The 27,782-nt window shown below is 36.8% G+C and overlaps 1 protein-coding gene across 12 annotated transcripts in view; it reads left to right on the top strand.

The window, feature by feature from the left end:
• The first annotated feature begins 727 nt into the window (after positions 1-727).
• Gria4 (glutamate ionotropic receptor AMPA type subunit 4) overlaps positions 728-27,782 on the top strand; it is a 474,601-nt gene continuing 447,546 nt past the window's right edge. For 9 of the 12 annotated variants that reach the window (XR_010053935.1, XR_010053936.1, XR_010053937.1 and 6 more), the window contains exons 1-3: positions 728-1,228; positions 1,820-1,996; positions 3,149-3,307. Coding sequence is in view for 9 of the 12 variants with exons in the window: in XM_063265032.1 (XP_063121102.1) it covers positions 1,909-1,996; positions 3,149-3,307 (247 nt within the window). In the remaining 3 variants the exon portion in view is untranslated. The remainder of the gene's footprint in view (positions 1,229-1,819; positions 1,997-3,148; positions 3,308-27,782) is intronic. The other 3 variants (NM_017263.2, NM_001113184.1, NM_001113185.1) reach the window with 1 other exon arrangement.

Below are 27,782 nucleotides of genomic sequence, written 5' to 3'. Positions count from 1 at the left end.
TAGAAAGCTATCTTCCACGTTGTCTACAGGTACTACAATCACCTCCTTTGGAGGTGTCCCAGCCTCTTTCCATAAAGTGACAGCCAATGAAATGACAATTTTAAAGGGGACTCTGTGAACAAAGTGACAATATTCCTAAAACCCTAGGGTAATTCGTTTTCACTTTCTTGGATAAACTCAAACTAACTTGCTGACATGGTCTGCAAAAGGCATGTCTTCTTAGAGGTAACTTCGAGTAGAGTGAGTTTTCCAAACCCACAAGCAAAGGAGATGTGTATGAACACACACACAACAACACACAAAATACACTCACCACAACAGACACACACACACACACACACACACACACACACACAGGCACACACATGTCACACACACACTGCAGGAAAGAGCATCCTGTTGGGTGAATCACTGAGTAGAAATAAATTGCAGCCTTCAAGTGCTTTTTTACGTTTATGCTTCTCAATGTTAATTCCTGATTCTGCTTAGTGCCCTTTAAAGAACATGTATTAGAGGTCTCTGATTTCTCTCTCCCTTGTCCACCACCTAACACACACCTCCCTTTTCTACTATGTGTAAACTTCGCTGACTTTCACCACCCTTACCTCCTCCATTTCTTCCCTCCTGGACCCCATCCTCATCAACCCCGGGGCTGCCTTGGTCCCCTCTTTGCTCCTCTCCTTCGCTGAACACCTTTCCTTTCCGGCATCCATTACAGTCAAGGGCTTTGCAGATTCCCTGGCTATTTGCTGGTGAGAAATCTTTGCTGCAGCTGCAGCTGCAGCAAGGAATAGAGTCCCCCCTCGTGCGCGCTCGCGCGCGCGAGGGCGCGCAACCCAATGACAGAAGCGGGCAAGGCTGGTCTAGGCTGAGTGGAAAGAGCTAGGAGCCGGGAGGCAGCCTGTCCTCCCTCAAGCCTGCAAGGATGCGGCAGGGGACTGAGACCATGGGGAGGTGCTAACTTCCTCTTCAACCCCCCAGCCCGGGATCCGGGCTGGCATACCCGGCCCCCCGGGCTAGTTTCCTGCCAAGCGCAACCAAGAAGCCAAAGGCGATTTGGAGGGCATAAAAAGAAAAAGAGTGGTTCTGGAGAGGGGTGCCCACCTCCAGAGCCGGTCCCTCTGCAAACAGGCAAAGATAGGAGAAAGGGGATCAGATACTGGAGTGTACGCAAAATCCTCTGTCTGTGGACTCGCACCAGAGCCTCCCAGAAAACCTGGGCGATCTGGTGAGTACCCGCTTGGGGAAAGAGGGGGTGGGGTGGGGGGCTGGCGAGGACCAAGGAGCAAAGGACAAGGGGCGAGAGGCGAGGGGCCGGTAGTGGGAGTGCGCGCTCTGGTACCGAGGCTTGGGAGGCGCTCAGGATAGTGTAGCTGGGTCGCCGATCGGCTGCCAGCTGCGGAGCGCGTGTGGGGCCCATGTCGGTGTGGATGTGAGCAGGGGAGCGCAAGTGAGCCACAGACAGAGCGCATGTCTCATCCCTGTGAGCAGAGCTGCAGCTAGACCCGCCACCACCATCTTCTGCATGAACATTATCAGCAGGACAAAATACCTCCCCCAGGGCTATGGAGACTGCGGGAAACATCTGGCAGCTGGCGATGGATTGTTGAGGGGAAGCTGTCATAACCTCAAAGCACACAAACCTTTCTCTTTTTCTTTCTCGTTTCTCTCTCCCTCTCCCTCTCTCCCTCTCTCCCTCTCTCCCTCTCCCTCTCCCTCTCCCTCTCCCTCTCTCTCTCTCTCTCTCTCTCTCTCTCTCTCTCTCTCTCTCATCCCCTCTCTCCCTCTCTCCCTGTCTCTCTCTTTCTTTGAATTTTAGCGCCATCGTCTTCAATGCCTCTCTGAAAAGCCTTTAGCAAGACTGAGAGAAAGAGAAAAGAGAGCGCGCCAGAGAGAGGAGCAAAGAAGATGAGGATTATTTGCAGGCAGATTGTCTTGTTGTTTTCTGGATTTTGGGGACTCGCCATGGGAGCCTTTCCAAGCAGCGTTCAAATAGGTAAGAAGAGTAGCTGGGGAAAGGTGCGTGTGGCTGAAGTGAGGTAAATGAGTTGGAGATAAGGAATCCTACGGAGGCGACTTCCCTTTACAACCAGATCTTCTCGGTGCAAGTTCAGATAGACGAAGGCTAGCACGCTCAACTCTGACTCAAGCTCCTTCTTGCTCTACGGTAGGTTACAGTAGAAATGAAAGAAGTTGAGGGAAAGAGAAAACAATAAACAAACAAACAAACAAATCTTCATGGACTTTGATTGTATCTTATAGTACATTTCTTTTAAACGCGTTTTCGTAGATCAAGAGGAAATACCGAGTTTTATTTTTTTTTTCGGTTTTCGTTTTTTTCTTTTTAAACCCACTTCTTGCTTTTCTGCTAGCTGCAGCATTGTCGCTGTTACAGAAGGAGACTGGGGAGAAAGGCGTTTTCTGCCCTTACCTCTTGCCTTGTTGCCTTGCCAGTTGGCAGATTCAAAAGTTAGACCTGTTTCAAGGAGCCTTCATTGGTTTTATTTTGCTTTTGACTTAAGCTTCTGTTCTTCCATATCCCCCCCACGCCCCATTTCTCGCCCTCCCTTCCTCCACCATGCTTACCAGTCTCCTATCCAGTCTGGGACTCAGCTATTGAATTTCTTCCAGCCCAGCCCAACCTCAAACACTGCATCATTTGTATGTGTGTGTACTGTGCACAAAACCGAACCAACTGGGCCAGGTACACAAAATCAGGGGCTAAACTAAGTTCTCCCTCTTCTAAACCTGCTCTCCTGTGTGCCTTCACATTCCTTCGTTCTGGTCCTATATTTTGGTGGAAATTTCTTCTCTGTTCATCTGCATATTCTCTACTGGAGAGAGATGTCCTAATAAAATGATGTGATGCGGAAATTCTAAAGAGGACAAGGAAAAGAAAGCAAGACACACTAAATGGTCTCAGAGGTCATTGTGATCATGACAAATTGAAGCAAGAAAAGGCTGAAATGCCCTGAAGACTAAAACATTAAGCATGCACTGCAGGGACAAAAGGCAGCCCCTATGATATGGCAAATGAGCTCCTTAATTATGTTTGCTTGTAGTTGGAGATACATTTGAGAATCCTGGGGCTAGGTGTAATATTTAAAACCGGAATCATTGAATGGATGTTTCCCGCTGTCTTTCATAGGTGGTCTCTTCATCCGAAACACAGACCAGGAATACACTGCTTTTAGACTGGCAATCTTTCTTCATAACACCAGCCCCAATGCATCGGAAGCTCCTTTCAATTTGGTACCTCATGTGGACAACATTGAGACTGCCAACAGTTTTGCTGTGACAAACGCCTGTAAGTAAAATACAACTTACAGCTAAATTGGAAGAGAACTAAAATGAGCTTAGTGGGATTTCTATCTTAGTGGGATTCTATCAAGAATTTTCTAGAAAAAAATCCAGATTCCAACAGTGATGATGGAAACAAATTAAAGTTTAGAAGGTTTAATCTCCTTCCTTCCTATGCTTCCTTCTCTTCTGCCTTCCCTTTCTCCCTCCCTCTCTCCCTCTTCCTTTTTTCCCTTTCTGCTTTTTACTTTTTCTGCCTAGATAACATAAGCTGAATTCTCCTGTAACATTTAATATTGTTCCTGTCTTCTGAATGCTAGTGAAAACTGTACTCAGTTTTAATCCATCCTTTTGGGTTTTCCTTCTTGATTTTTCACTGAAGTAAGTGCCTTTCTTGCTTTGAAAGAAGACACATGCTTTTCCCGGTAGCAAAAGCCATGATGAGGATGCCAGAGTGATGATGTAGAAAATACATTTAAGTCAGCCAGTAGATACTACATAAGATCCAGTGATGTCATTGCTCTGCCCTTAGGTTTGAGGTTGTACATGTCTCTTGATATCTTAATGGATGTCCTATTGCCTGTCATTATTGTTTCTGGTCTACCTGGATTCTAAAACCAACCCAGCTGAATCTCACACATAATGAAACTAAATGTGTGACCCCCACAGAATGCTACAGGGAACAGTTGTACAGATGTTCCTGATCAAGTTTCTATGGGACTTGTTGTGGGGGAGAAAAGCTAGCTAACTGCATTAATGTAAAACACTAAAATGGAATCCGTCAATGGTACTGCGCTGGCTATGGGTTCTTTAAGTGTGGGCATGTTTCAGATGCTTCCTCAGTTTGCTGTGCATATCTACTTCTGCATTACAATGTTTCTGGATTATCTGAGATATGTAGAAATGGTTCCTCCATAAAATGGCATATGCTTTGTTTATATTGCACCATTTGAAAATCTTTCAATTGAAATTTGTTAGGACAAGAAAATAAACTGACAAAGGAAGAAGTGTAACAGAAAATGGGTTTAAGCAAAGAAAGTTATCTATTTTATGAACTACAGTGTTTGCATTCATATTTGTGGTCATTATTTCATTTACCAGATAACAGGATGATTCTTTATTTTGGAGTTCTGTTTACTACTACATTTTAGAACTCAATTTCCTGCAGGTGTTGACACTTTTGACAGTTTTTCAAAATATTCTAATTAGGTTGGTTTTTTGTTTGTTTCTTTTATTTTGTTTTGTTTTGTTTTTGTCACGAATTCTACTTGGTAAAAACTACTTCTTTGTTTTACTTGATGATAAAGCTAATATTAAAGGAAAGGGAGGGGGGCTATTTTAAGCCAAAATGTGTGTGAATTATAGCTAGGTTTGTGAAGGCTTATCTATAAATTTTATGAGTTATTTTCAGCACATGCCAATTATTAAAGGATATATCAACATTTCATACAATTCTACTTGAAGCATTCTCTTTAAGGAGTGGTTGCTTTTATTTATTTATTTATTTATTTATTTATTTATTTATGTATTTGTTCTTATTTTATATTTATCTCATGATGTTCCTAAGATTTTGTCAAAATGTTACCAGCTTGAAAACTAATTTATTGTCCAAATGTATTTGAGGATAGATCGTCCACCATATATTACATTTGAATAGTATCATTTAATTTTGAATGAGTTTCTTAAGTGTTATAGAAAACTGTGATTTGTTTTCACAAATTAACTTCTTAAACTCTGCAATGGTTGCACAAAAACCATTCAGCTTTTAAACTTTCTCTCTGTCCAGACCATCAGTTAACCTCACTTAGTATCATTTTAACTAGAAGTATTTTAGTTATGTAACACAAAATGCATGAATGGAGTGGTAGTGACGAAGCAATGGTAAATTGAGAATGTGGCAACTGGCTGCATGATAATAGAACTTTAAAAGTATGAGAGAGAGGATGTTCTTCCTTCCGGCAAAGATTAAGGGAACTAAAACTAGTAACTTTAGATATGACCAAGTTTCACACAGTGTTGGCAATTTGATGTTTTTCACATTCATACACAATTGGTTCTGTTTAGATGTTTATAAGCAAATTATAAATAAGCAAAAATGTTTTCTAGAGTAAAAAGGAATATTTATTCTTGATAAATGACTACAACAAATGCCCTTTAGATGGTGGAGAATGTGGGTCAGGTAGTTGATGCTTGTTGAATAAAGTGATCCAAAGCATATACACATATGATTCCATTGTAGTTACAGGTAAATTCTAAGCAGTAATTATATGTCAACATAATTTGTCAAACTTTATGCCTTTTAGTACAAAAGGAAAAAATTTGACCTTGAAGTTTAGTAGTTTGGAAATTTAACATGAAATTCTTTCTATGTAATGACAAAGACTGATTTTCAAACTTGTAATTTTGGAATAAATATAAATAATATTACTTGTTACACTCTATTATTTTAGTTGTAGTGTCCTCATACTGGATCTTTATCAACTTGCAGTTTCTTCTCTGTGTGACTAAGGAATATTAGCCAAGGTATATTTAATTTCTTTTATGCAAACTATACTTACACAAAGAAGAAAGTTAAGAATAAGACATGTTGATTACCTGTTGAAAAGACATAATCTAATGCTGATTATCAGGACCAAAATTTGTCTTCTAAAAAGACTGTTTCTCACTGAATTACTAAATGTATAGAGTTCATCAGCTTATAAAACTGGACATGATTAATTCAAACAGAAAAATTTGGGGGGTATAAATACTATATTGCTGGAGGAAACACTAATCTTATTGTTAGCCATATTTTATCTTCAGCACTATTTTTTCTCCATCTTTATTAAATTGGGTATTTCTTATTTACATTTCAATTGTTATTACCTTTCCGGGTTTCCAGGCCATCATTCCCTTAACCTCTCCCCCTCCCCTTCTATATGGGTGTTCCCCTCCCCATCCTACCCCCATTACCAACCTCCCCCCTACAATCACATTCACTGGGGATTCAGGCTTGGCAGGACCCAGGGCTTCCCCTTCCACTGGTGCTCTTACTAGGCTATTCATTGCTACCTATGCAGTTGGAGCCCAGGGTCAGTCCATGTATAGTCTTTGGGTAGTGGCTTAGTCCCTGGAAGCTCTGGTTGGTTGGCATTGTTGTTCATATGGGGTCTCAAGCCCCTTCAAGATCTGTCAATCCTTTCTCTGAATCCTTCAACGGGGGTCGCATTCTCATCTTCAGCAGTATTTAAATTCAATTATTGCTTTTCATTCTTAAGTATTTGTATTGATAGAAGGTCAAATTTCACTAGATGTTATAAAGAAAATTAGATATACAGATAATAAAATTTTAACCATTTTCAATAACAAAAAATAAAATAAGTAGCACATTTACTCAAGCATTTAGTGTTATTGAACATGCCCATTATTTCATTTTTGTGATCCATAAAAAGCACGTAAGATGATGAAAACATATTTCAGAATTATGTACACAATATTCTCCATGTTTGTTAATTTTAATCTTTAAATAATGTATTTTGTATAAGTATCAATATAGCTCTATTTGTAAAATCATTGATGATGTTCTTACAAAACACTTGATACAACTTTAAACAGTCTAAGTTTGCAGATATTTTTTCAATATATCTGGAGAATAAGTTTGCTAAATTTTACTAAATCTAGTAAACAAACTATTAAACTTGTCTGTCACCAAAACTTTTAAAATACAGAAATATTTGAGACGTTATATTGTGAATTTAAATTATCTATAAAAACAAGTGATCAATCAATTGATGAATCAGCCTCTGTGATATCACCTACCTACATCTTGTGTATGGGATGATGCTTTAACTGAAAAATGGACATTGAGAATCAGATGATAAACCAGATACAAAATATCAAAGACAGTTATACAGTTCTAGACTGATTCCCACTTTCACAATCTCTTGAGAGGACTGGCTGATTGGTATTTTTGTTTACCTATTTTCTAATAGTGTCCTTATTTTGTTCTACTTCTCTGCCTACACTGTCTGCCCAATTGTTTGTCAGATGATGACAGAGAAAGTACAATGAAGAATTTTATATTACACTATAATAACTGAAAAAATAGATTGGTTTTGAGATAGGATAAAACTCTTGTACACATGCTAAAGTATAATTCATGAGCTTACTGCCTCAGCCCTAAGTGCTGGCATGAGAGGTGTGTGCCACCACACCTGACACCACTCACTCCCTTTCTTTTTTTTTTTTCTTTTTCTTTTTTGTTTTTGTTTTTTTGCTTTTGAAAACAGGGTTTCTCTGGGTAGCCATGGCTGTCCTGGAACTCATTCTGTAGACTAGGTTGGCCTTGAACTTACAGAGATCCATCTGTTCATGTCTATTCTTTTATCATAGGTAAAATATCTATCATACCTATCATTGTTCTGTTAGACAATTTACTCACAAACTTGAAATATTCACGGGCAACGGTAAAAGTAATAAGATACATAAAATATAGCTTTTTAGTTTATTTAAATCTACAGAGAATATGAAATTACTTACAGTATGCTTCATATGAGTTCCCTCTTATACATTAGTAAAAGCACATTGAGGTTAAGGGTGCCCTACTATCAAGTCTGGGGTCAAATTCAACAATGCTTGAATATTATTGCTTGCTCTTCACTTTGGGAATATCAGGTCTCATAAGAGACTGCTTTAGGCTGCAGTAATAATCCTAAATAAGCCAGAGATAAAGTTTTATCCTTCAAAAGGAAGATATAAAATAGACAATATAATTAAGTGTGCTTGCATTTGGTTTTAGAAAAATTGGATACCAGGTTGTGATTCATTTGGCTTTTGTAGTTTGAATTGATAGAAAGAACCTACATTGATTTAAGTATTTTTTTAGTCTCATGATATCTTCTATGTCATGATATCTTCTAGATGTCTGCTATCTTCTATTTTAAGATTAATGACAAAATTTTGAGTCTCATTGTTTCAGTTATATCTTTTGTAAATGACATAATATTATAATTAATATATTTCAGAGTGGTTACATGAAAATTTGTGAAATTTTCACAATCTGTAGAAAACTTTACTTTCCCCCAAATTGTTGTTTTGTTAAGTTCTGTTTATTTTGGGAAGAGGAAAAGTATGTTCACTTCTGATGAGAAATCATTTTGTCTGTTACCCATCTGCCTATCTATCAATGAGTCATTTATTTATATCTTACATACAGAGGAATTTCATCATCTTTGTGGCTGTTAAAGGCAAATTGTAAATGAAGTGTTACTTTACATTCTGAGACGGACCCTGCTCTAGTTTTAGGACTGCTTTCACATAACATGATTTAATTTGCCCCAAATCAATTACATTAAACAGTCTGAGAAGACAGGCCTTACTTACACTTTAGCTTCATATTTTCTGACTCAAAGTAGTTTCTTTGCTTGTCAGAGATTTGTAGGTTCTTTTTTCAGGTCTTCCATGTATCACTCCAACAAAATTACCAGGAAGTCACAAGGTTATGGCAAATAACACATCTGTATTGAGATTGCTCAAATTGGACAGAAGAAAAAAATTTCCATTTATCCTTTCCCTAATTGCTATATTTTGAAGAAAATAGAGCAAGGGAGTTCTGCACAATTCATTAATCATATGGCAATGAATGATGGAGCAAAGAATAAAACTATATTAGGTAAAGAATCCATCTATTTATTTATGAGATTAAATAATGGATATGTCCATTTATTCATTAAATATTCAGGAAGAAAAATTCTACCTAAGATACGTTGCAAGAAACTCAGAATACAAAACATTTTAATAGTAGCTGATATCTTTATGAGCTTCTACTACAGGTGAAAGAGACAGGTCAGGTCCAGTATAAATCACGACAAAGCAAGAAAAAGTACTATGAAGGGAAAGCTTTTTGCTATGACACATAAAAACACAGGAATGGTAAGCCCACCCAGCTTGGCACATTTCGTGATGGTGTCTAATCAAGGTTTCGTTTGAACTTCTCACTGAGTCATCTGAAGAAGAAGGAACAGTGCAGTTACAGGAAGCCAGGTCTTTCAAAGCTCGTTTGGACTGGGAGGAGTAAGAAAAGCATCAGAGGAGCACGTGTACTAAGGCACAAAGCTTTGTGGATTTGCAGAACATCTATAGCTGTTGCAAGGAGACCCCCATGGAAGGCAAAAGAGGACTCCTAAGTTATTTGAACTGCCGTGATCAAATTTGCATTTACAAAGAGCAGTATGGTGGCAGAAGAAAATATTTTGGAAGGGTAAATAATGGAAAATGGAAGCCCCACTAGTTAAATGTCAGACTGATGCAATTTATAGTAATGGATGTTCAAGATTAAAGTAGAAGAAGCACCAGGAGAGAGGAAAACCCACATGTTCCCAAAGACAGAATGTTTGTCAGGAGTTACTGATTGGCTAGGTCTGTGTGTGAGGGTGGCAGAAAAGTGTGGCAAGAGTAAAGATTGGTAGCTAACATCTATGTCCTTAGAGGAAAAGGGTTTACTGGTGATATTGACTAATGAACAGAGTAGGTACATCGACAGAGTTTTGGATGAAGAAGGTGCACTTCATGTGTACTGATTTGATTTTGAGCTGATGAAACCATCCAAGGAATATGCAGAATAGAATATTGAACACTAGTGGAGGTCTTCACCTCAGTTCCAGTAAGAGCAGACACAGTTAGTGGAGACCACAGCCATAGAGGGAACACAGCAGGAAAGGACTATGGAGCTTCTATCCCCAAATGATTCAATACTTCCAAAGTGAGGAGAGAAAGGGCCAAGCAAAAAAAGGTTGAAGGAAAATGAATCAGAGAGTTTGGAAGGAAAAGTGGGGGAATACTTCAAGTAAGGAGGACTAGCTTTGTTGAAGGCATGAATCATGAACTGTAAAGCAAACTATCACACCCTTAGTAGTTTGTTTTATCTCTTCTCTCTAGTGTATTCATTTGTATTTTGAAACAAGAAAAAATTTACAAAGTTTCCTTTAATAACCACACAGATGTTCCACTAATATATAGTTTCCTTGGTATGTTGTTCAAGACCATTCTTACGTTTTAATTAGAGGTAGGAATGGGAAATTAACAGGCTTTTGAAGAAGAGAGTTTGAGTTTGCAAAATAAGAAAGGGTAAGTTACTTAACACTCAGCTCCTTCATCTATCAGCACAAGAGCATAGCTACCAAGTTGCAATGTTTATTAACAGCAATAAGATGAGTGGAAGAAAAATTCACTTGCCTTTAGAATTCAGTTAATTTTTCATTTATAATGAACATTTTTCAGAGTCAATCTTAATATTTCAATGTACTTGTATTTTTACTTAGGTTTTAGAAAGATTATATATATACATATTTATGTATATATATACATATGTATATATGTTTTATGTATTTTTGATACTTCATAGAAATGTTTTTTGATCTCACAGAGAGCTGTTTAACATACACAAATCCAAGGTTCTACTTCTCAGTCCTAAGAGAGGAAACTTTCTATGCATGATTACTTTACAATGGATTGAAGGAGGAAAAAGAATTTGCCTACTTTACAAAATTGTGTGGTTAGTGCATCAGCATGTGTATACATTTGCAAAGAGATAGTCTTCAGTGTTTGAGCAACTTCTCTCAATGAATTTTTAGTCACACAAGAGTCCAAGTACTACGACTATCAAGGAACCTTCTACAACATAGGTAAGCTGTTCTTCATCTTTACTTTTCTGAAATGAGATTAGATTTTTATCCTTGATGCCAGCCTAAAATCTTTCTATGCAAACTGTCTCTATTCTTACCCAATGGGGAGCATAGGTAAATTTCCTCAAAGGGGATGTCTTTGTTTTCACTCTCTGACTCTCCCACTGAAATCTTAAAGTCTTTAAGTGCTTTCCTTATGATAAAGCACTGCTTATTTTGTATCTGCTCCTTCTGTTTTTTCTTTTTTTTTAAAGGATTTATCTTTTTCTTTATAATCACCACTTCTGGAAACAATGTGTTTTTGAAAGTCATTGGTGACTTACAAAGGATTAAATCTAATTGTCTCTTGGTCTTTGGTGTCTGAATAGTTTACTAAAATCAATGCTGAGGATTCCCTGTTCTCTGAAACTTATTTGGCCCCTGATGATAATAATCATGATATTAAAGAGCTATTACAGGAGGCTTCAGCTCTTTTGTTACTTTAATTTTTATACAACTATAAAAAGTAAAAATAGCTTTTCATTATTTTATAGCAGAAGAACATTTAAACACTTAAGAAACATTTCCCAAAGCCAGGAAGCATCATTGCTGTCAGACTTTAAGGTGATTTCTCTAAACCACTGTATTATCTATCTGAGAGCTATTCTTGCTACAGTACCTTTTTCAATCTCAAACTAACAAGGTGACCTTCAGCATGTGTGACTACGAATTTCTTAGAGTTTAGTGTAAATATCAAGAATTTATTTTTAATGAATTTCCATTGTGTTAGCAAGAATGCCCAGTATTTTACTTCACACATTGATTCTTCTATGAGACTTGAAATATAGAGCAAAGACTTCAGAAGTCTCACTGTTGACAATTGAAGCTCCTATTACTTCATATTCACAACTTTCTCTAACAAGTGCCAATATGCATAAAACATAATCAAATGACTCAACTGTTAGGCACTTAGGGAAAGATGCTCTGTTACTTGGTAAGCCTACATACTTCTAAAGGTGAATTGTTTCATTTAGTAATATGAAGAACCATGATTAATTTCTCTAGTAAAGTACTTTAAACTGTTCTTATCTATCAGGCAAGCTCTCCATGGTTGTCACTGACATGTTTTCTAATTGTAAATAAACAAGGGGTAATAGTTAAGGAATATTGACCTAAGTGTGAAGTGGTGAGTTTTTCAAGTACCATCATATAATCTCACCTGAGGAAACTACTATATCCTCAACAAAACACTCAGTGATATACTAGAAATTATATGGAGAGAAGATTTGAGATGTTTACCTCCTTTTTATAATATACCCTATTTTTCAAATGTAGAAAATATGTACACTGAGCTAGTCAGTGTGACTCACTCTGATTATGCAGGTGCTTATTCTAAAATATAGCTTTGTCTTCAGTAAATTTAAATATATCATGTCCTGGGTTATATTCACTTTTCATATTTTTATTTAAAGCTAACACATGTTTATGAATTTTTAAATGTTTCAGTATCTTAAAGGCTCAGCACACTCAGGTCCTCAGGGGCAGCATGTAGGCTATTTCCACATTTTAATTTCACCACCAGCATTGTGACTGTGAACCAGCATGAACACTCCTATAGCATCACAGCAACTCCTGGCAGTGAAATCACTATGTCAAATTATATAGATTTGTGCCTTTAATTGATATGGTCAGATTTTCTCCTTTAACAAATGCTATACAAATTTCGAACATCAAGTATGTGAGAATAGTTGTTTTCTCTGACTTGCTCACACAGGCCATTATTAGTCTCTTGAATGTTCACTCATCCTGAGAGGTGAAAATGACATCCAATTGCTACTTTAATTTGCATATTTTTTTAAATAGTGAGAAGGAAAATTGCACAATGCTTAAAAGCTTTGTTTACTTCTTTTTTGTGAACTGTCTGGTCTTTTCCTTTGACAGTCCATGACTTTTTTCTTTAGAAAAATATTTTTACATTCTATTAACTCTGAGCAGTTATGTTGCACATCAGGTATTCCAATTTCATTCAGCCTTAGCCTCATGACAAAGGTCTTCCTTCATATAGACATTCAACGTTTGTATTTCTCAAATATATGTGTCATTTGGTTTTTTTTTTGTTTTTTTTTTGACTTCTGGGCTTTGTGTTATGATTCTAAGAAACATTTCTATTCTTAAAGCCCACAATAAGATATTCTCTTTTTTCTAGGTATTCATGCTTTTAAACTTAATATTCCTAAGAGATCTACTTGACTTGAGATCTATTTCCTTCATAAACATGAGTATGTATTGTTATTTGGATAAGCTATTTGTTATGTTAAAACCTTTAAACAGCCTCATCAATCCAAGATTTACTTTGTTTTTTAAGCAAGGAGATCCTGGGTTCACTGTCTATGCTTTGTCTTCAGGGAAACTCCTCTCTGTGTCCTTGTCATTTGTTTCTCCTCTTCCAACAGGTGTGAGGGTTATATGGCTGCATCAGACATGTTTGCCATATAGTGTACACCTTATCTAAATGCTTTCTTGATTTTAACTTCTTTTTATGAATCTCACTTGCCATCTGACCAAATCCTCTTGCTTCTACACTCAAAATATATCACAAATATTTTCACCTTCTTCATGCCACCAACCATGTCCCACTCAGTGATGTTCCATTATGACTTTCATCATTAATCACCGGTTTCTACACTGTTGACATCATGTACAATATTCAGGTGTTGTGTGTGTGTGTGTGTCTCTGTGTGTGTGTCTCTGTCTGTATGTATGTCTGTGTGTGTGTGTGTTTATGTTAACTAATACATGTATGGTCTGTATGTTGTATCTTCCAAGCATGTGTGTAGAAGTCAGAGGACTACCTTAGGTATGGGTCTTGACATTGGGTCTAACAAGATTTTTGCTGTTAACAGAAATATCTCCCAGGCTAGTTGAATTGCAAATTTATGGGGAATCTCCTACTTCTGCTCCCATCTCCATAGGAGAGACATGTGCCACTACCTTGAGGTAGTGTGCAACTGATTCAAATTAATATCCGCATGCTTTACCCATGGATTCTTCTCCTAAGCCTCTCCATCTACTTTGTATACCAGAATCAAAAGTGTCCATCTGAATTTACAACTCAAAGACCACCTGTAGCTTTTCCTTGTCCTTTTGTATTCTTCAGTTCATTGGCCTACTCTTCTGGTTTTTTTTTTTTTTTTTATGGTCTTCGTACTTTTTAAGCTCCTTTTCAGGAAACCCCTATCCAGCTTTTTGCTTAAAGAAGTTTTTATAAACCTTCAAGATTCAGAGTAAGTGTGACTGCTTCAGAAATGCTACCTACTATCTGCCCTAAACCACAATTCTACTTACTCTCTACTAGAATATCAACCTGATAACTACCTGAACTTGTCACAATCTTTAAGTATTATTTCAAAATGTTTTACATTTTGCAATCTGTGTTTCTCACAAGAATAAAAACTTCCAAAGAAAAGGGTGTTGTTAAACCTGTTGTTAACAAATACAAGCACACCTCATACAGTTCCTGAGTTAGTGTGGCATCAATAAGAATCTGCATACATGGATAGGAGATCTCTTCACTAATCTTAGGGAAACACTGAAGATCACTAAGAGTTTTCATTTGTCATTTTGGAGAAATCATGGAAATGGTGTTAAAACAACCAAGAAGCTAATACAAAATAAGTGACCTTGTTTTCTCCTTTTTAAATGATTGTTCCTCATTGTATCTATTTAACTCTTAGATAGATAAGGAAAGGAGTGTGTTCTAGGAGGAAGATGTTGAGACTTTAATGCATACTGATGTTCAAGGTAATGTGTCAGATAATCTTTTGACAAATTTAAATCTGATAGACTTTAACTTCAAATGTATTTATAACATTTGGTGTCTGCTAACAGAAGAACTTGGAATACTGATTCAAACTACATTGAAAGCAGAAAGAGCACAACTGGAAAGACCAGGTGAATAAGTGACCACACTTTGAGGGACTCCATTTGTGAAGGAACTGCCTGCTTCTTCAGCACATCTGAAAGCTCAAGGAACTGCAGGATTTCTGAAATAGGAGCATGGTCTTAAAACATATAATGTCGCTCACTAAAGATCTTCCCCACCTCTATAGAAACTTCTGACATAAACTTCTTGGCAACTTACTCAATTTTATAGTATTTTATTCCTATCTTGTTTGAAATGATTAAGCACTTATTATATCTATGTAGACATTCACTATACCCAGCCATATTTAGAAGGCATTTCATCTCTTCTTTCCTCTAAAAGTTTAGAAGCAAGAAAATGCATGACTTTTTCCTTGGAAATTTTTATGCTTCATTTCTAATGGGAAATCGTCAAGACAAAATATTTTTTTATTGCTGTGACATCCAATAAACTAATAGGATATTTGCTGTTTGATGACATCATTAGCCACGAAAATTTTCTTTGTTTTTCCACCCTTGATCTGAGAAGACAAAAACTACATGTTCTCTCTAGAATGTAGATTCATTGTGTGTACCTATGAAGTGAAGCTGTGATGCTGTAAATAACTATGAAACTATAAATGACCATAAGAAGAGACTAAGAGGTATTGTATAAGTGAATGTGGAAGGCAAAAGGTCATGTGCGCCATGAAAGGAGGTTGTCTGGGATGGGCTAGGATGAGATGACATAAAGTAGTAGGAGGCAAAAACATCTCAAATAAATATTTTTTTTTCGGAGCTGAGGACCGAACCCAGGGCCTTGTGCTCTACCACGGAGCTAAATCCCCAACCCCTCAAATAAATATTTTTTAAAGATTTCATAATGAGACTTACTTCTTTGTCTTCTTTAGAAGACAGAGGAATGATGGGCTATTAGATAATTAAATGCATAGAGATGACAACATGGGCAGATGTTAGGTTAAGAGATAATAGAACCACAAACACATATATGATTGGTAGGTTATAGAGCAAGAATAATACAGGCCATGGGGTTGGGGATTTACAGGCCAGATTGATAACTGATATATAGATAATAGATGCATAGATACTAGATGATTAATGTATTATAATCAATATGCATACAGATAATTTGTAGATAATGTATTGGTATATGACATTTTGAGATATATTATAAACAAGCGAGCTTATTTATAATCAACACAACATTTTTGAAAATGTACTCATCACAGTTGATCTAAAATTCTACACATGAAAGCTTTACTTGGCAATACTTACTTTAAAAATGAGTCATTAGATTAGACAAGATCCAGACAGACTGTTGAAAAAAGACTGTGCTTCATGTGAATTCTGTCTGAGTTTGGCAACAGTTCTGATTGTAAGAGTTTTCTTTCTATGCATAGATTCTTTTTCTTTACATTTTTCTTTATTAGAATATTTGTTCTTTCTGTTTTTAACACTAAAAGACTAGTGGCACAGTTGAGAAAGAAGAAAGTATTCAAGACAGATGCAGAAAGGCTGTCATCAAAGTTGAGGCAGCAGACTGAACTCATAGGAGAGGAGGATAGTGAAGGTGACACTGCAGAGGTGGGATACCTGTGGAGGTATGTAGGCTGGCCTGCAGGCTGGAATAGGATGTGATTCTTTATCCTGGAGCAGGAAATAAGAGTCATTTTAAGCAGTGCATAGCATAATTACATGTGTATTTTAGAAGGAGTCCTCACAGTCCTGATCATCATTCATGTATATAGCAAGGTCTGTTCTGTTCTCATACAGAGTACTATGCTCAGCAGCCTCATAGACAAGAAATGTAATTTGCTACTTGCCTGATTCTGGGGAACTGCTGCTGTATGTATTATGCTCACAATTTTTCAATGAGAGCTGTAACACCCAGCAACCAACTCTTTGCTTATAATGCAAACTGTAGGTCTTTGCAACTATCAATTACAAGCCTGGTCTCATTAGACCACACTGACTGGAAGAGATTTGACTTTATTTTGTGAAGAAACAAAATCAACGCCAAGAAAAGTGTTCAGATAACCAAATCTCCTTACATATTATTACAGTTGCTGTAGAACTCAGCAAACTCCATGAGTACTTAAATTTCATATGACCATCTTTTTTTAAATTGCTCTATGAAAATCAAAGCAGTTTTAGCTGGCAATAATATATGGTACAATGTTGACTTACTACACAGTCATATACTATAGAGGAGTAAGAACAAATTTGTAAAGAAATGAGTTAAATAAGAATAATAATAAAATGTACTGTTTTAGTGTGTGTGTGTGTGTGTGCGTGTGTGTGTGTGTGTGTGTGTGTGTGTGTGTGTGTGTGTGCACAATACCACATGCACACAGGTATACAGCTCACTAAAGCATACAATTATTTAAATTACTTGGAAAAAGTCATACAAAAAATCTCTAAGGTGATTATTTGCTTCTTTAAAAAAAAGTAATGAGCTAGCAGAGTAGAGTGATGTACAGCTTTTAAGCTTAGAAATCAGGAGGCAAAGGCAGTTGGATCTCTGTGAATTCAAGGCCAACCTGGTCTATGTAATCAGTTCTGTATATTCAGGGCTATGTAGAAAAACTCTGTTTGAAAAAAAAAGGAGTAAATAAATAATGTTCATGTATGTATTATACCAAAATATTTTTCTTTTATTTTACATTTTTATGTCTCAATTTCCATTCTTGACTCCCCCCCCTTTCTACTTTTATATCTCCTTCTTGTTTGTGAATGGCATAATAGTTAAAGAAACATGGATAATTTTCCAGCGACTATTGTTGGTGAAGAAAATGTTCCCTAACTGCAGTAGTCATCACGTCTACAAGTCCTTAGAGACAGACAAACATGACTAGCTTAGTCAGGGTTTCTATTTCTTCACAAAACATCATGACCAAGAAGCAAACCAGGTAGGAAAGGGTTTATTCAACTTACACTTTCCACATTGCCGCTCATCACCAAAGTCAGGATTTGAACTCAAGCAGGTCAGGAAGCAGGATCTGATGCAGAAGCCATGGAAGGATGTTACTTCCTGGCTTGCTTCCCCTGGCTTGCTCAGCTTGCTTCCTTATAGCACCCAGGGATGGTACTACCCACAAAGGGCCCTTCGCCTCTGAACACTAACTGAGAAAATGCCTTCCAGCTGGATCTCATGGAGGCACTTCCTTGAGGGAGGATCCTTTCTGTGTGAGAATTCCAGCTTGTGACAAGTTGCCACACAAAACTGGCCAATATAATGACTAACATATACCAATATATTTCTACAAAAAGGAAATATATATGTAGATCTATATGAGTGTATAAATACAATTGAAAATCACATCCAGATTATATATGTGTATATTATATATGCATATATGATGTGTAATATAAACACATATAATATGAATATATACATATAAATGCATGCTATATTAAAGCACTTATATGTATGCATTATATATGATACTTGGGAGGTTTAATTGTTCTAGCATCACTGAACTCAGTAATGATCATATGCTACAAAAACACAGTGACTATAAATAAGCAGGTCAACTTATAGAAGTAGAAAACTCAGACATGAAACCACATGTGAAAGTACTCATCAGGGAGAACTGAATCTAAATGGCGTTTGATTTCCTGAGTAGTAACTTAATAACGTTACTATTCTGTCTTTTATTTTAAGGGAAATTTTCTCTTTGGTGCAGTGATACTTGGTGCTTCCATTTTGATATATAACTACTTCTCTGTCTATTTGGTTTAGTTTTAATTTTTGTTATTTTATATGTGTGTCTATACGTGTGTGCATTTGATGTATGTGTATATATATAAGTGTATGTGTGTATGTTTGTGCTGTGTGTGGATGTGTGCCCTCAAGCATAATCAGAAAATAATTTGCAGAAGACAGATTTCTCCTTTCACCATGTAGGATCTGAGAAGGTTTTTAGTCCTGGTAGCCAGTGTCCTTACCCACTGAGTCATCTCAAAAGCCCCACAATCAAAGCTTTAAAAGAAAAAATGGTATTTCCTATAAGCACGGGCTAACCTCCAAAGAGCTTCATTTCTTGACCCATGAAGACACATGTATATTTTCATTGGTTTGTTTTGCTTTGCATTTCTTAACAGAAAATTTCTCGAGCTCATTTTATATTTATTTATCATTTTTTATTTATTTTTGAGATTTGGATCAGGATGCACATTAACTAGTGCTTTCTAAAATATAAAGAGTGCAAATGTACTGAGTGAGATGTTTTCTGAATCACTACTGGGGGCTGTGGCAATGGAATTCATCACCCTTAAACATACTTTTGCCTTTGTAATGTTTTACACTTATGGTTGTGCTTTACTATAATAATTATTGTTTATCAATGTTTGTTCCTTAAATATGTAGCATGTATTGGTAAATAGAAAAATAGTCTATCTTTGGGTTTTAATTTTATGATATATAGATATATAGAGATGATGCATAGAAAAGATGAAAAATTCTAAAATGCTATCATAATTCTGTTTATTAACAATTTTTTATGTTTTGTTTCATATATTTCTGAATCTCTTATTTGTTTAAAAAGAATATTTACACTTGGTTTAGTTGATAATATTTAAATGAAAGTATTTCTTAACATTCATACTAAATATTAAGTTCACCCTTCTGTATCCTCAATGGAAAGATAAATTAGACTCTAATACACCTAATTATTAGAGACACTTCAAGATGTGTTTGTCAGTATCAGACCACAGTGAAAGAATGCCTGGCTTACACACCAGTTACCATAGGAATGTTTTGCTTAGACACATCAATCATTTCAAAATATGAACAGCAGTTTTTATGTGTGGTATTGTGGGTTAAAACCGGGATCTAGAAGATGCTTCATAAGTTCTAACTCCTGGCCTCCAGCCAAAACCCTGATTAATGAAATGAAGTTAGTGTCATTGGTATTTGCTGGCTTTAGTGCTTGTTTTTAAAATGTCAATAAATATAGCTTATTGTTTAAACTATTTCCCATTGCCTATTGAATGTTGTAACTTTCTAAGGATCCAAGATTAACTGATATATTGTTTGCATGTTTTAGGACAGCACATGAATGAGATGATGAAGTCTGGACATATAGTTGCTTACTATAGGGAGTTGTTTGTGACTACCCAGATGATCGAGCTTCCACTTTATTCTGGCCTCATGCCACTTAGAGATTATATTGCTGTGAAATGTTTCCATTGAGTTTTCTAACCCTTCAGAATAAGGGCTCCATGATGACAAGATGATATGGCACGGAGAATGAATTTCTCATGTTTGAAAAATAATAGCACTAAATTAATACACAGTTGATAAGTAAAACAAACATCGAGGAAACTGTATTTTGTTAGATGCTGTGCCCAGTGCAGCTTTGGTCATCACAGGATTTGAAAAGGAAGGGAATGATAGAGACACTTCAATAATGAACAAATTTGATTTTTCGTTTGCTGTTTATATATTGTTTGGCTAGCTATTAGAGTTAGTATTATCGGCAGAACTTGGTCAAAGAACATCATTTATCTTTAACTGAGTTCTTCCTTCAGCATTTCCTGTCCTTGTGACCATGTTTGGCCCCAGAGGACATACTTCCTAGGCTCTGTCTCATGCCTACAGCTTTCCTCTGTCAGAGCCACATCTGTATCAAGAGTTTTGCTTGAGAAAACAACTAGTGAGCTCTGGAGGTCAACAGTTAGGTATTAGTGTTCTGATTCAAGATTAGCTGTCCCCTTAAGGTATTAGTTATGACAGATTATCTGTTAGCTCTGCTCTACAAAAAGTAAAAAAGCAAACTTTCATGAATTGCTTTATCTGACTAGTGGAATCATAAAGAATACTAAGGAACAAGAACCATAAACGCCTGCAATGAAAGTTTCTGAGTTAGAAAGGTCAGTCATTAGGTTGTCATCCAAACTTGGTTTGGATTTTCATGCTTCATGGTTATTATTTGATGTTAGTTACCAATATGGACAAGATTCCTAGAAAAGGAGAAGCTATTGCAAGTCTCAATTTAAATCCAAGTTTACAAAACCCTTCTCATTCTTTCTCTCTGTGTCTTTAATACCAATCATTAAGACCTTCTAAAATCCCTACTTCTGTGATTTCTTGTGACAATTTCACCATGTTTAGACTGTTAATCCACTGCAGGGTTTTTGCTTCTGATGGTGTATAACCCAGGGAAGACAATCAGCAAGAGCACTTCAATGCAGTAAACACTGGGGCTACATTGAGAAGAAACAACTTGCTCTTTGAAGTTTGTTACACACCAAACACACACACACACACACACACACACACACACACAGATGAACACACACATCATCTCATAAAACTTTACTTTTCATATAAGTCATACAAACAGTTTAACTACTTCTGATAAAGGAAACATAACAGACTTTAAAAGAAGTGAGCATCCACAAATATATGGTTAAAGAAATCACTGATTTATTTAGATGTTAGAATTTTCACAGATAGTATCTTACAAGAGTTCCTGATTGGACTCGAGTCCTGTGAATTTTAACCCCATAGTTTTTTTATGTCGCGTGTAGGCTGGGATCCCATCCCCAGTTAAAATAATTTTCCCTACAGAAACAGAAAAAAGACAATCTTTTTTTCTGTTGTTTATTTTTGATATTATATTTTATTAATATTTCTCCCTTCCCTTTCCTTTCTCCTAACTATCCCATATACACTTCTCTGCTTTTCTTCAAATTCATGGCTTTTTTCATTAATTGTTATTACATTATGTGTATTTGGCTATTCATAAATATTAACAATAATAAGTTGTTGAGCATATACAAAGTTATTTGTACATATGTTCCAGGGTAACACTTTGGCACTGGACACACAATTGCTTTGTTATTCTCTAGGGAGAGCCACCTCTTTCTCTTCCAGCTTTACTAGGTTGCCTCTAGTTCTTTATGTAGAGTGGAGACAATATATCTGAAAGATATCAATCCCTCACAAGTGTGTTCAGAGGCCAGCCAGCCTCCCAAAGTGATTCTAGACTCTGCCAAGTAACCGATTAACACTATCAAAGTGTTCTTTTGTAGGCCTTTCTGGTCTAACATTCACTAAATAGCACAGTCTGAGACTTCTTCTTTCTCAAGGACAATGCCTGGCTACAGTGTATATTTAAACAACTACACCATTTCATGTACTCTTAAGAATCATTCTTAGGCAGTGATCTTTATCTAACTTCCAATATCCAGACTCTTCTTTTTGCCACTTAAACCTATTTTAGAGAAAACATCACTACCATAAAAAGACATGAGAGGGATAAAGGGGATAGCAAGGTGAAAAGAGACAGGTTACATGAACAAAGGCACAGGCAAGCAGGTGAGTAAGTGCTTGTGTTTGACACAAGCAGTGAGAACAGTTGACAGTATTGAAATATTTCAAACTGTAGAAAAGAATACATTGCGCATACTCACTGCTCACTACAACAAATAATAGAGAAAATGGTATCCCTAGTACTTGCACTGATCACTAGAGTCTACAGATATAGCAAATAATTGCCCCATAGGTGTTAAAGATTAGTATTATAGTTAGCTCAGTCAAATAACAGTTAAAAATGAGAAATAACTAAAACTATCAAACTTAAAAATATTCCTAGATTGCTACCTCACCTAAATAATTCAAAGCATACTTTGTACCTTTTGTCTCATTTCTAATCTACAGATAAAGTTAATAGACAAAAAACCAGGTGTCATGCTTGTTGGAGATCTTGCATTGTAGTTTTTTATTACAGTGTTAGATATGCCAAGTTGAAAATTGCTGCGCCATTAATCAGAGTAATCAAGAAGACATAACCATTGTAAGGAATGAATGTGTGTGTATATATATATATATATATATATATATATATATACACATACATATATATGTGTGTGTGAGTGTGTGTTTATATGTACTAGTGTGTGTGTGAGTGTGTGTATGAGTGTATATGTGAGTGTATTTGAGTGTGTGTGTGAGTATATGTGTGGTGTGTGTGTGTGTGTGTGTGTGTGTGTGTGTTTGCACAGTATGTTCTGCTTAGTTCATCAAGGGCTGTCTTAAAACTGATGAGATTGACAACTCTGAATTACAAGGATTCTAAAAAGTGTTGATATGTGTGTCCTGTAACTGTAAAAGAAAAAAAATCTAGGATTTTATTTGTTTTTTTTTTAAAGATGGACGATAACACAATAAAGTTCTTCAAACAGATAAATGTCAGCTTGCCGTGAGTGTCAAGTACAAGAGTTTGCATTATTTATTTCTTTGGCTTTACCTGAGGAAAACGGGTATAATCAAAATCAAATTAAGAATTAAGGAAATTCCATTTTTGACAAGAGAAATAATCGATCATGGGCAGATCTTTGGGACTGACTAGAGTGAGTCTAGACTTAGATGCTTGCTATTTCACTGACCATTAGAGACCTGAACAGCGACCACTCCTTTCCAACGGCAGAGCCCTGGAACTGATCCAGATAGAGCCTACCAGCTCTAAGCATCACAGTCAAATTGTCTCCTTAAGAGACCCTCACCATCACTAGCCTGGGAACTTAGTACTGAATTGCAAACATTAGGCTTATAATTGAAACAATGAAAGTATTTTTCATACTTTTTCTTAATGTTCAAATATGACAGTAAATCCTGAACTTATTAATTTCGATCATTTTTGATAAATTCAGAAACTGACAAAACAATATAGTTTCAACAATATTATTCCTAATATAAAGTAAAAAGCAGGAAATCATGAATACAGTCTTCTTTGTGGTTATGTGGGTTGATGTCTAAGCTCCAGAGATCAGAAATTCCATCTGAACCGGAGGACCTTTGACTCACATGTTTGGAAGCATGTACATGGAGCAAGAACTCTGATATATACTTTTAGCTGTCAGGCATATTTACTGTCATGGATATACAAAAGTTTTGCAAAAGAAAGTTAGATGCTTCAAATGTCAATGTAATAAAATTACAATTTTATATGTTTCTTAAATGTGGCTTGACTGTGTGGCCCCTCAAATGGAAGATCTAATAGTGTAAACCTTTCATTTAACTAAAGGCAGATATTCCTCATAAAATGTATATTTCAAGACAATGTTAAAGAGATCCAGAAACCTGGGTACACTATATCCTTTTATAACCACCAACTCTTTTCTAAAATATTCTCTAAGGACTCCTTTTTATTTTACATTACATATGATTTTTAAAGGTCACTAATATTTTATTCACCACCTCATTTAGTTTCCTTAGCCCACTGGCACACATACCAAGAGAAACTATCCTATATTGTCATTACTTGTATTTCTTCATAAATAGAATTATATGATAGCCATGAGCAGTAACATGATTTGAACAGTGTCATCTTCTTTTTCTTAGTCACCAGGCTTCCTACATCCACCTTCTAATGCATAGCTTCAGCCTTGTTTAATGCAGTTATATGGTGACACTTCCTCTGGGTTTGACAAGGTCATTGTACAGATTTGTTTTGGAAAGAATGTGCTTAGTTAACCCTTGAGGTGTTTATAAGGGACACTCTGACCTGAGACTGAAGACATAGAAAGCAGGATTCCTTTATTATAAATGCGTAGTTTTAACTGCATTTGATTAGCAAGGAATTAACCATATCTGTTGTGACTATTCTGCTTCCCAACCCCCTTCAGTATACCATGTTTGAAGTGTCCCATGCTAATAAGTTCTTGGGATTCCAGTTACTTTAGCAGAAAAATTCCAAAACATATGAGTTCAAACTGATGTTAATTTTTAAAATCTAAATCTTAACTGCAGACAATAGAGAATTTGTATCATTTAAGAAGAAATCTACAAAAGTAATGCTTGGCTCAGACGTCTGATGTTCCTTGCTGTTGTTCAGAGTATAATCAAACATTAGAAAATATTTTCTGTAAATCTAGATAACTTTAAGAGAGTCAGATGCAAATGTAAGCTTTGCCACTCTGAAAGGTGTGGGTGTGAATGCGTAATTGGTTCTGTGAGTATTTTTGTTCCCCCTTCTAAGAAGGACTGAAGCATCCACACTTCAATCTTCTTTCTTCTTGAGCTTCATGTGGTCTGTGGATTTTATCTTGGGTATTCTGATCTTTTGGGCTAATATCCACTTATCATTGAATGCATACCATGTGCGTTCTGTTGTGATTCGGTTACCTAACTCAGGATGATATTTTCCAGCTCCATCCATTTGCCTACGAATTTCATGAAGTCATCGTTTTTTTTTTTTTTTTTTTTTTTTTTTTTTTATTAACTTGAGTATTTCTTATATACATTTCGAGTGTTATTCCCTTTCCCGGTTTCCGGGCAAACATCCCCCTCCCTCCTCCCCTTCCTTATGGGTGTTCCCCTCCGAACCCTCCCCCCATTGCCGCCCTCCCCCCATAGACTAGTTCACTGGGGGTTCAGTCTTAGCAGGACCCAGGGCTTCCCCTTCCACTGGTGCTCTTACTAGGATATTCATTGCTACCTATGGGGTCAGAGTCCAGGGTCAGTCCATGTATAGTCTTTAGGTAGTGGCTTAGTCCCTGGAAGCTCTGGTTGCTTGGCATTGTTGTACTTTTGGGGTCTCGAGCCCCTTCAAGCTCTTCCAGTTCTTTCTCTGATTCCTTCAACAGGGGACCTATTCTCAGTTCAGTGGTTTGCTGCTGGCATTCGCCTCTGTATTTGCTGTATTCTGGCTGTGTCTCTCAGGAGCGATCTACATCCGGCTCCTGTCGGTCTGCACTTCTTTGCTTCATCCATCTTGTCTAATTGGGTGGCTGTATATGTATGGGCCACATGTGGGGCAGGCTCTGAAGGGGTGTTCCTTCAGTCTCTGTTTTAATCTTTGCCTCTCCCTTCCCTGCCAAGGGTATTCTTTTTCCTCATTTAAAGAAGGAGTGAAGCATTCACATTTTGATCATCCGTCTTGAGTTTCGTTTGTTCTAGGGATCTAGGGTAATTCAAGCATTTGGGCTAATAGCCACTTATCAATGAGTGCATACCATGTATGTCTTTCTGTGATTGGGTTAGCTCACTCAGGATGATATTTTCCAGTTCCAACCATTTGCCTATGAGTTTCATAGAGTCACTGTTCTTGATAGCTGAGTAATATTCCATTGTGTAGATGTACCACATTTTCTGTATCCATTCCTCTGTTGAAGGGCATCTGGGTTCTTTCCATTTTCTGGCTATTATAAATAAGGCTGCGATGAACATAGTGGAGCACGTGTCTCTTTTATATGTTGAGGCATCTTTTGGGTATATGCCCAAGAGAGGTATAGCTGGATCCTCAGGCAGTTCAATGTCCAGTTTTCTGAGGAACCTCCAGACTGATTTCCAGAATGGTTTTACCAGTCTGCAATCCCACCAACAATGGAGGAGTGTTCCTCTTTCTCCACATCCTCGCCAGCATCTGCTGTCACCTGAGTTTTTGATCTTAGCCATTCTCACTGGTGTGAGGTGAAATCTCAGGATTGTTTTGATTTGCATTTCCCTTATGACTAAAGATGTTGAACATTTCTTTAGGTGTTTCTCAGCCATTCGGCATTCCTCAGCTGTGAATTCTTTGTTTAGCTCTGAACCCCATTTTTTAATAGGGTTATTTGTTTCCCTGCGGTCTAACTTCTTGAGTTCTTTGTATATTTTGGATATAAGGCCTCTATCTGTTGTAGGATTGGTAAAGATCTTTTCCCAATCTGTTGGTTGCCGTTTTGTCCTAACCACAGTGTCCTTTGCCTTACAGAAGCTTTGCAGTTTTATCAGATCCCATTTGTCGATTCTTGATCTTAGAGCATAAGCCATTGGTGTTTTGTTCAGGAAATTTTTTCCAGTGCCTATGTGTTCCAGATGCTTCCCTAGTTTTTCTTCTATTAGTTTGAGTGTGTCTGGTTTGATGTGGAGGTCCTTGATCCACTTGGACTTAAGCTTTGTACAGGGTGATAAGCATGGATCGATCTGCATTCTTCTACATGTTGACCTCCAGTTGAACCAGCACCATTTGCTGAAAATGCTATCTTTTTTCCATTGGATGGAAGTCATTGTTTTTAATAGCTGAGTGGTATTCCACTGTGCAAATGTACCATATTTTCTGCATCCATTCCTCTGTTGAAGGGCATCTAGGTTCTTTCCAGCTTCTGGCTATTATAAATAAGGCTGCTATGAACATAGAGGAGCATGTGTTCTTGTTTTATGTTGGAGCATCTTTTGGGTATATGACCAGGTGTGCTATAGCTGTTGCAGAGACAGGCGGGTAGAATAATGGAATAGAATTGAAGACCCAGAAATGAACCTACACACCTATGGTCACTTCACCTTTTGTCAAAGGAACTAAAACCATCTAGTGGAAAAAAAGACATAATTTTCAACAAATGGTGCTGGTTCAATTGATGGTCAGCATGTAGAAAAATGCAATTTGTTCCATTCTTATGGCCTTGTACAAAGCTAAAGTCCAAGTGGATAAAGGACCTCCACCTAAAACCAGATACACTGAAAGTGATAGAAGAAAAAGTTGGGGAAGTGCCTTAAACATGTGGGCACAGGGGAAGTTTTCCTGAAGAAAATACCAATGGCTTATGCTCTAAGATCAAGACTAGACAAATGGGACCTCATAAAAATTGCAAAGTTTCTGTAAGACAAAGGACACTGTAAACAGGACAAAATGACAACTAACAGATTGAGAAAAGATCTTTACCAGTCCTATATCTGATAGAGAACTAATATTCAGTGTATGCAAAGAACCCAAGAACTTAGACTCCAGAATCAAATAACCCTATTAAAAAATGGGGTACAAAACTAAACAAAAAATTCTTAACTGAGGAATATTGAATGGCCGAGAAGCACCTAGAGAAATGTTCAACATCCTTAGTAATTCCCCCTCACACCAGGTAGAATGGCTAAGATCAAAAACTCGGGTAATAACAGATGCTGGCAAGGATGTGGAGAAAGAGGAACAGTCCTCCATT

The sequence above is a fragment of the Rattus norvegicus genome, chromosome 8 (assembly GCF_036323735.1).
Source record: "Rattus norvegicus strain BN/NHsdMcwi chromosome 8, GRCr8, whole genome shotgun sequence".
Lineage (NCBI taxonomy): Eukaryota > Metazoa > Chordata > Mammalia > Rodentia > Muridae > Rattus > Rattus norvegicus.
Note: the sequence above shows the minus strand (reverse complement) of the source record. Positions and strands in the feature narration are given on the sequence as shown.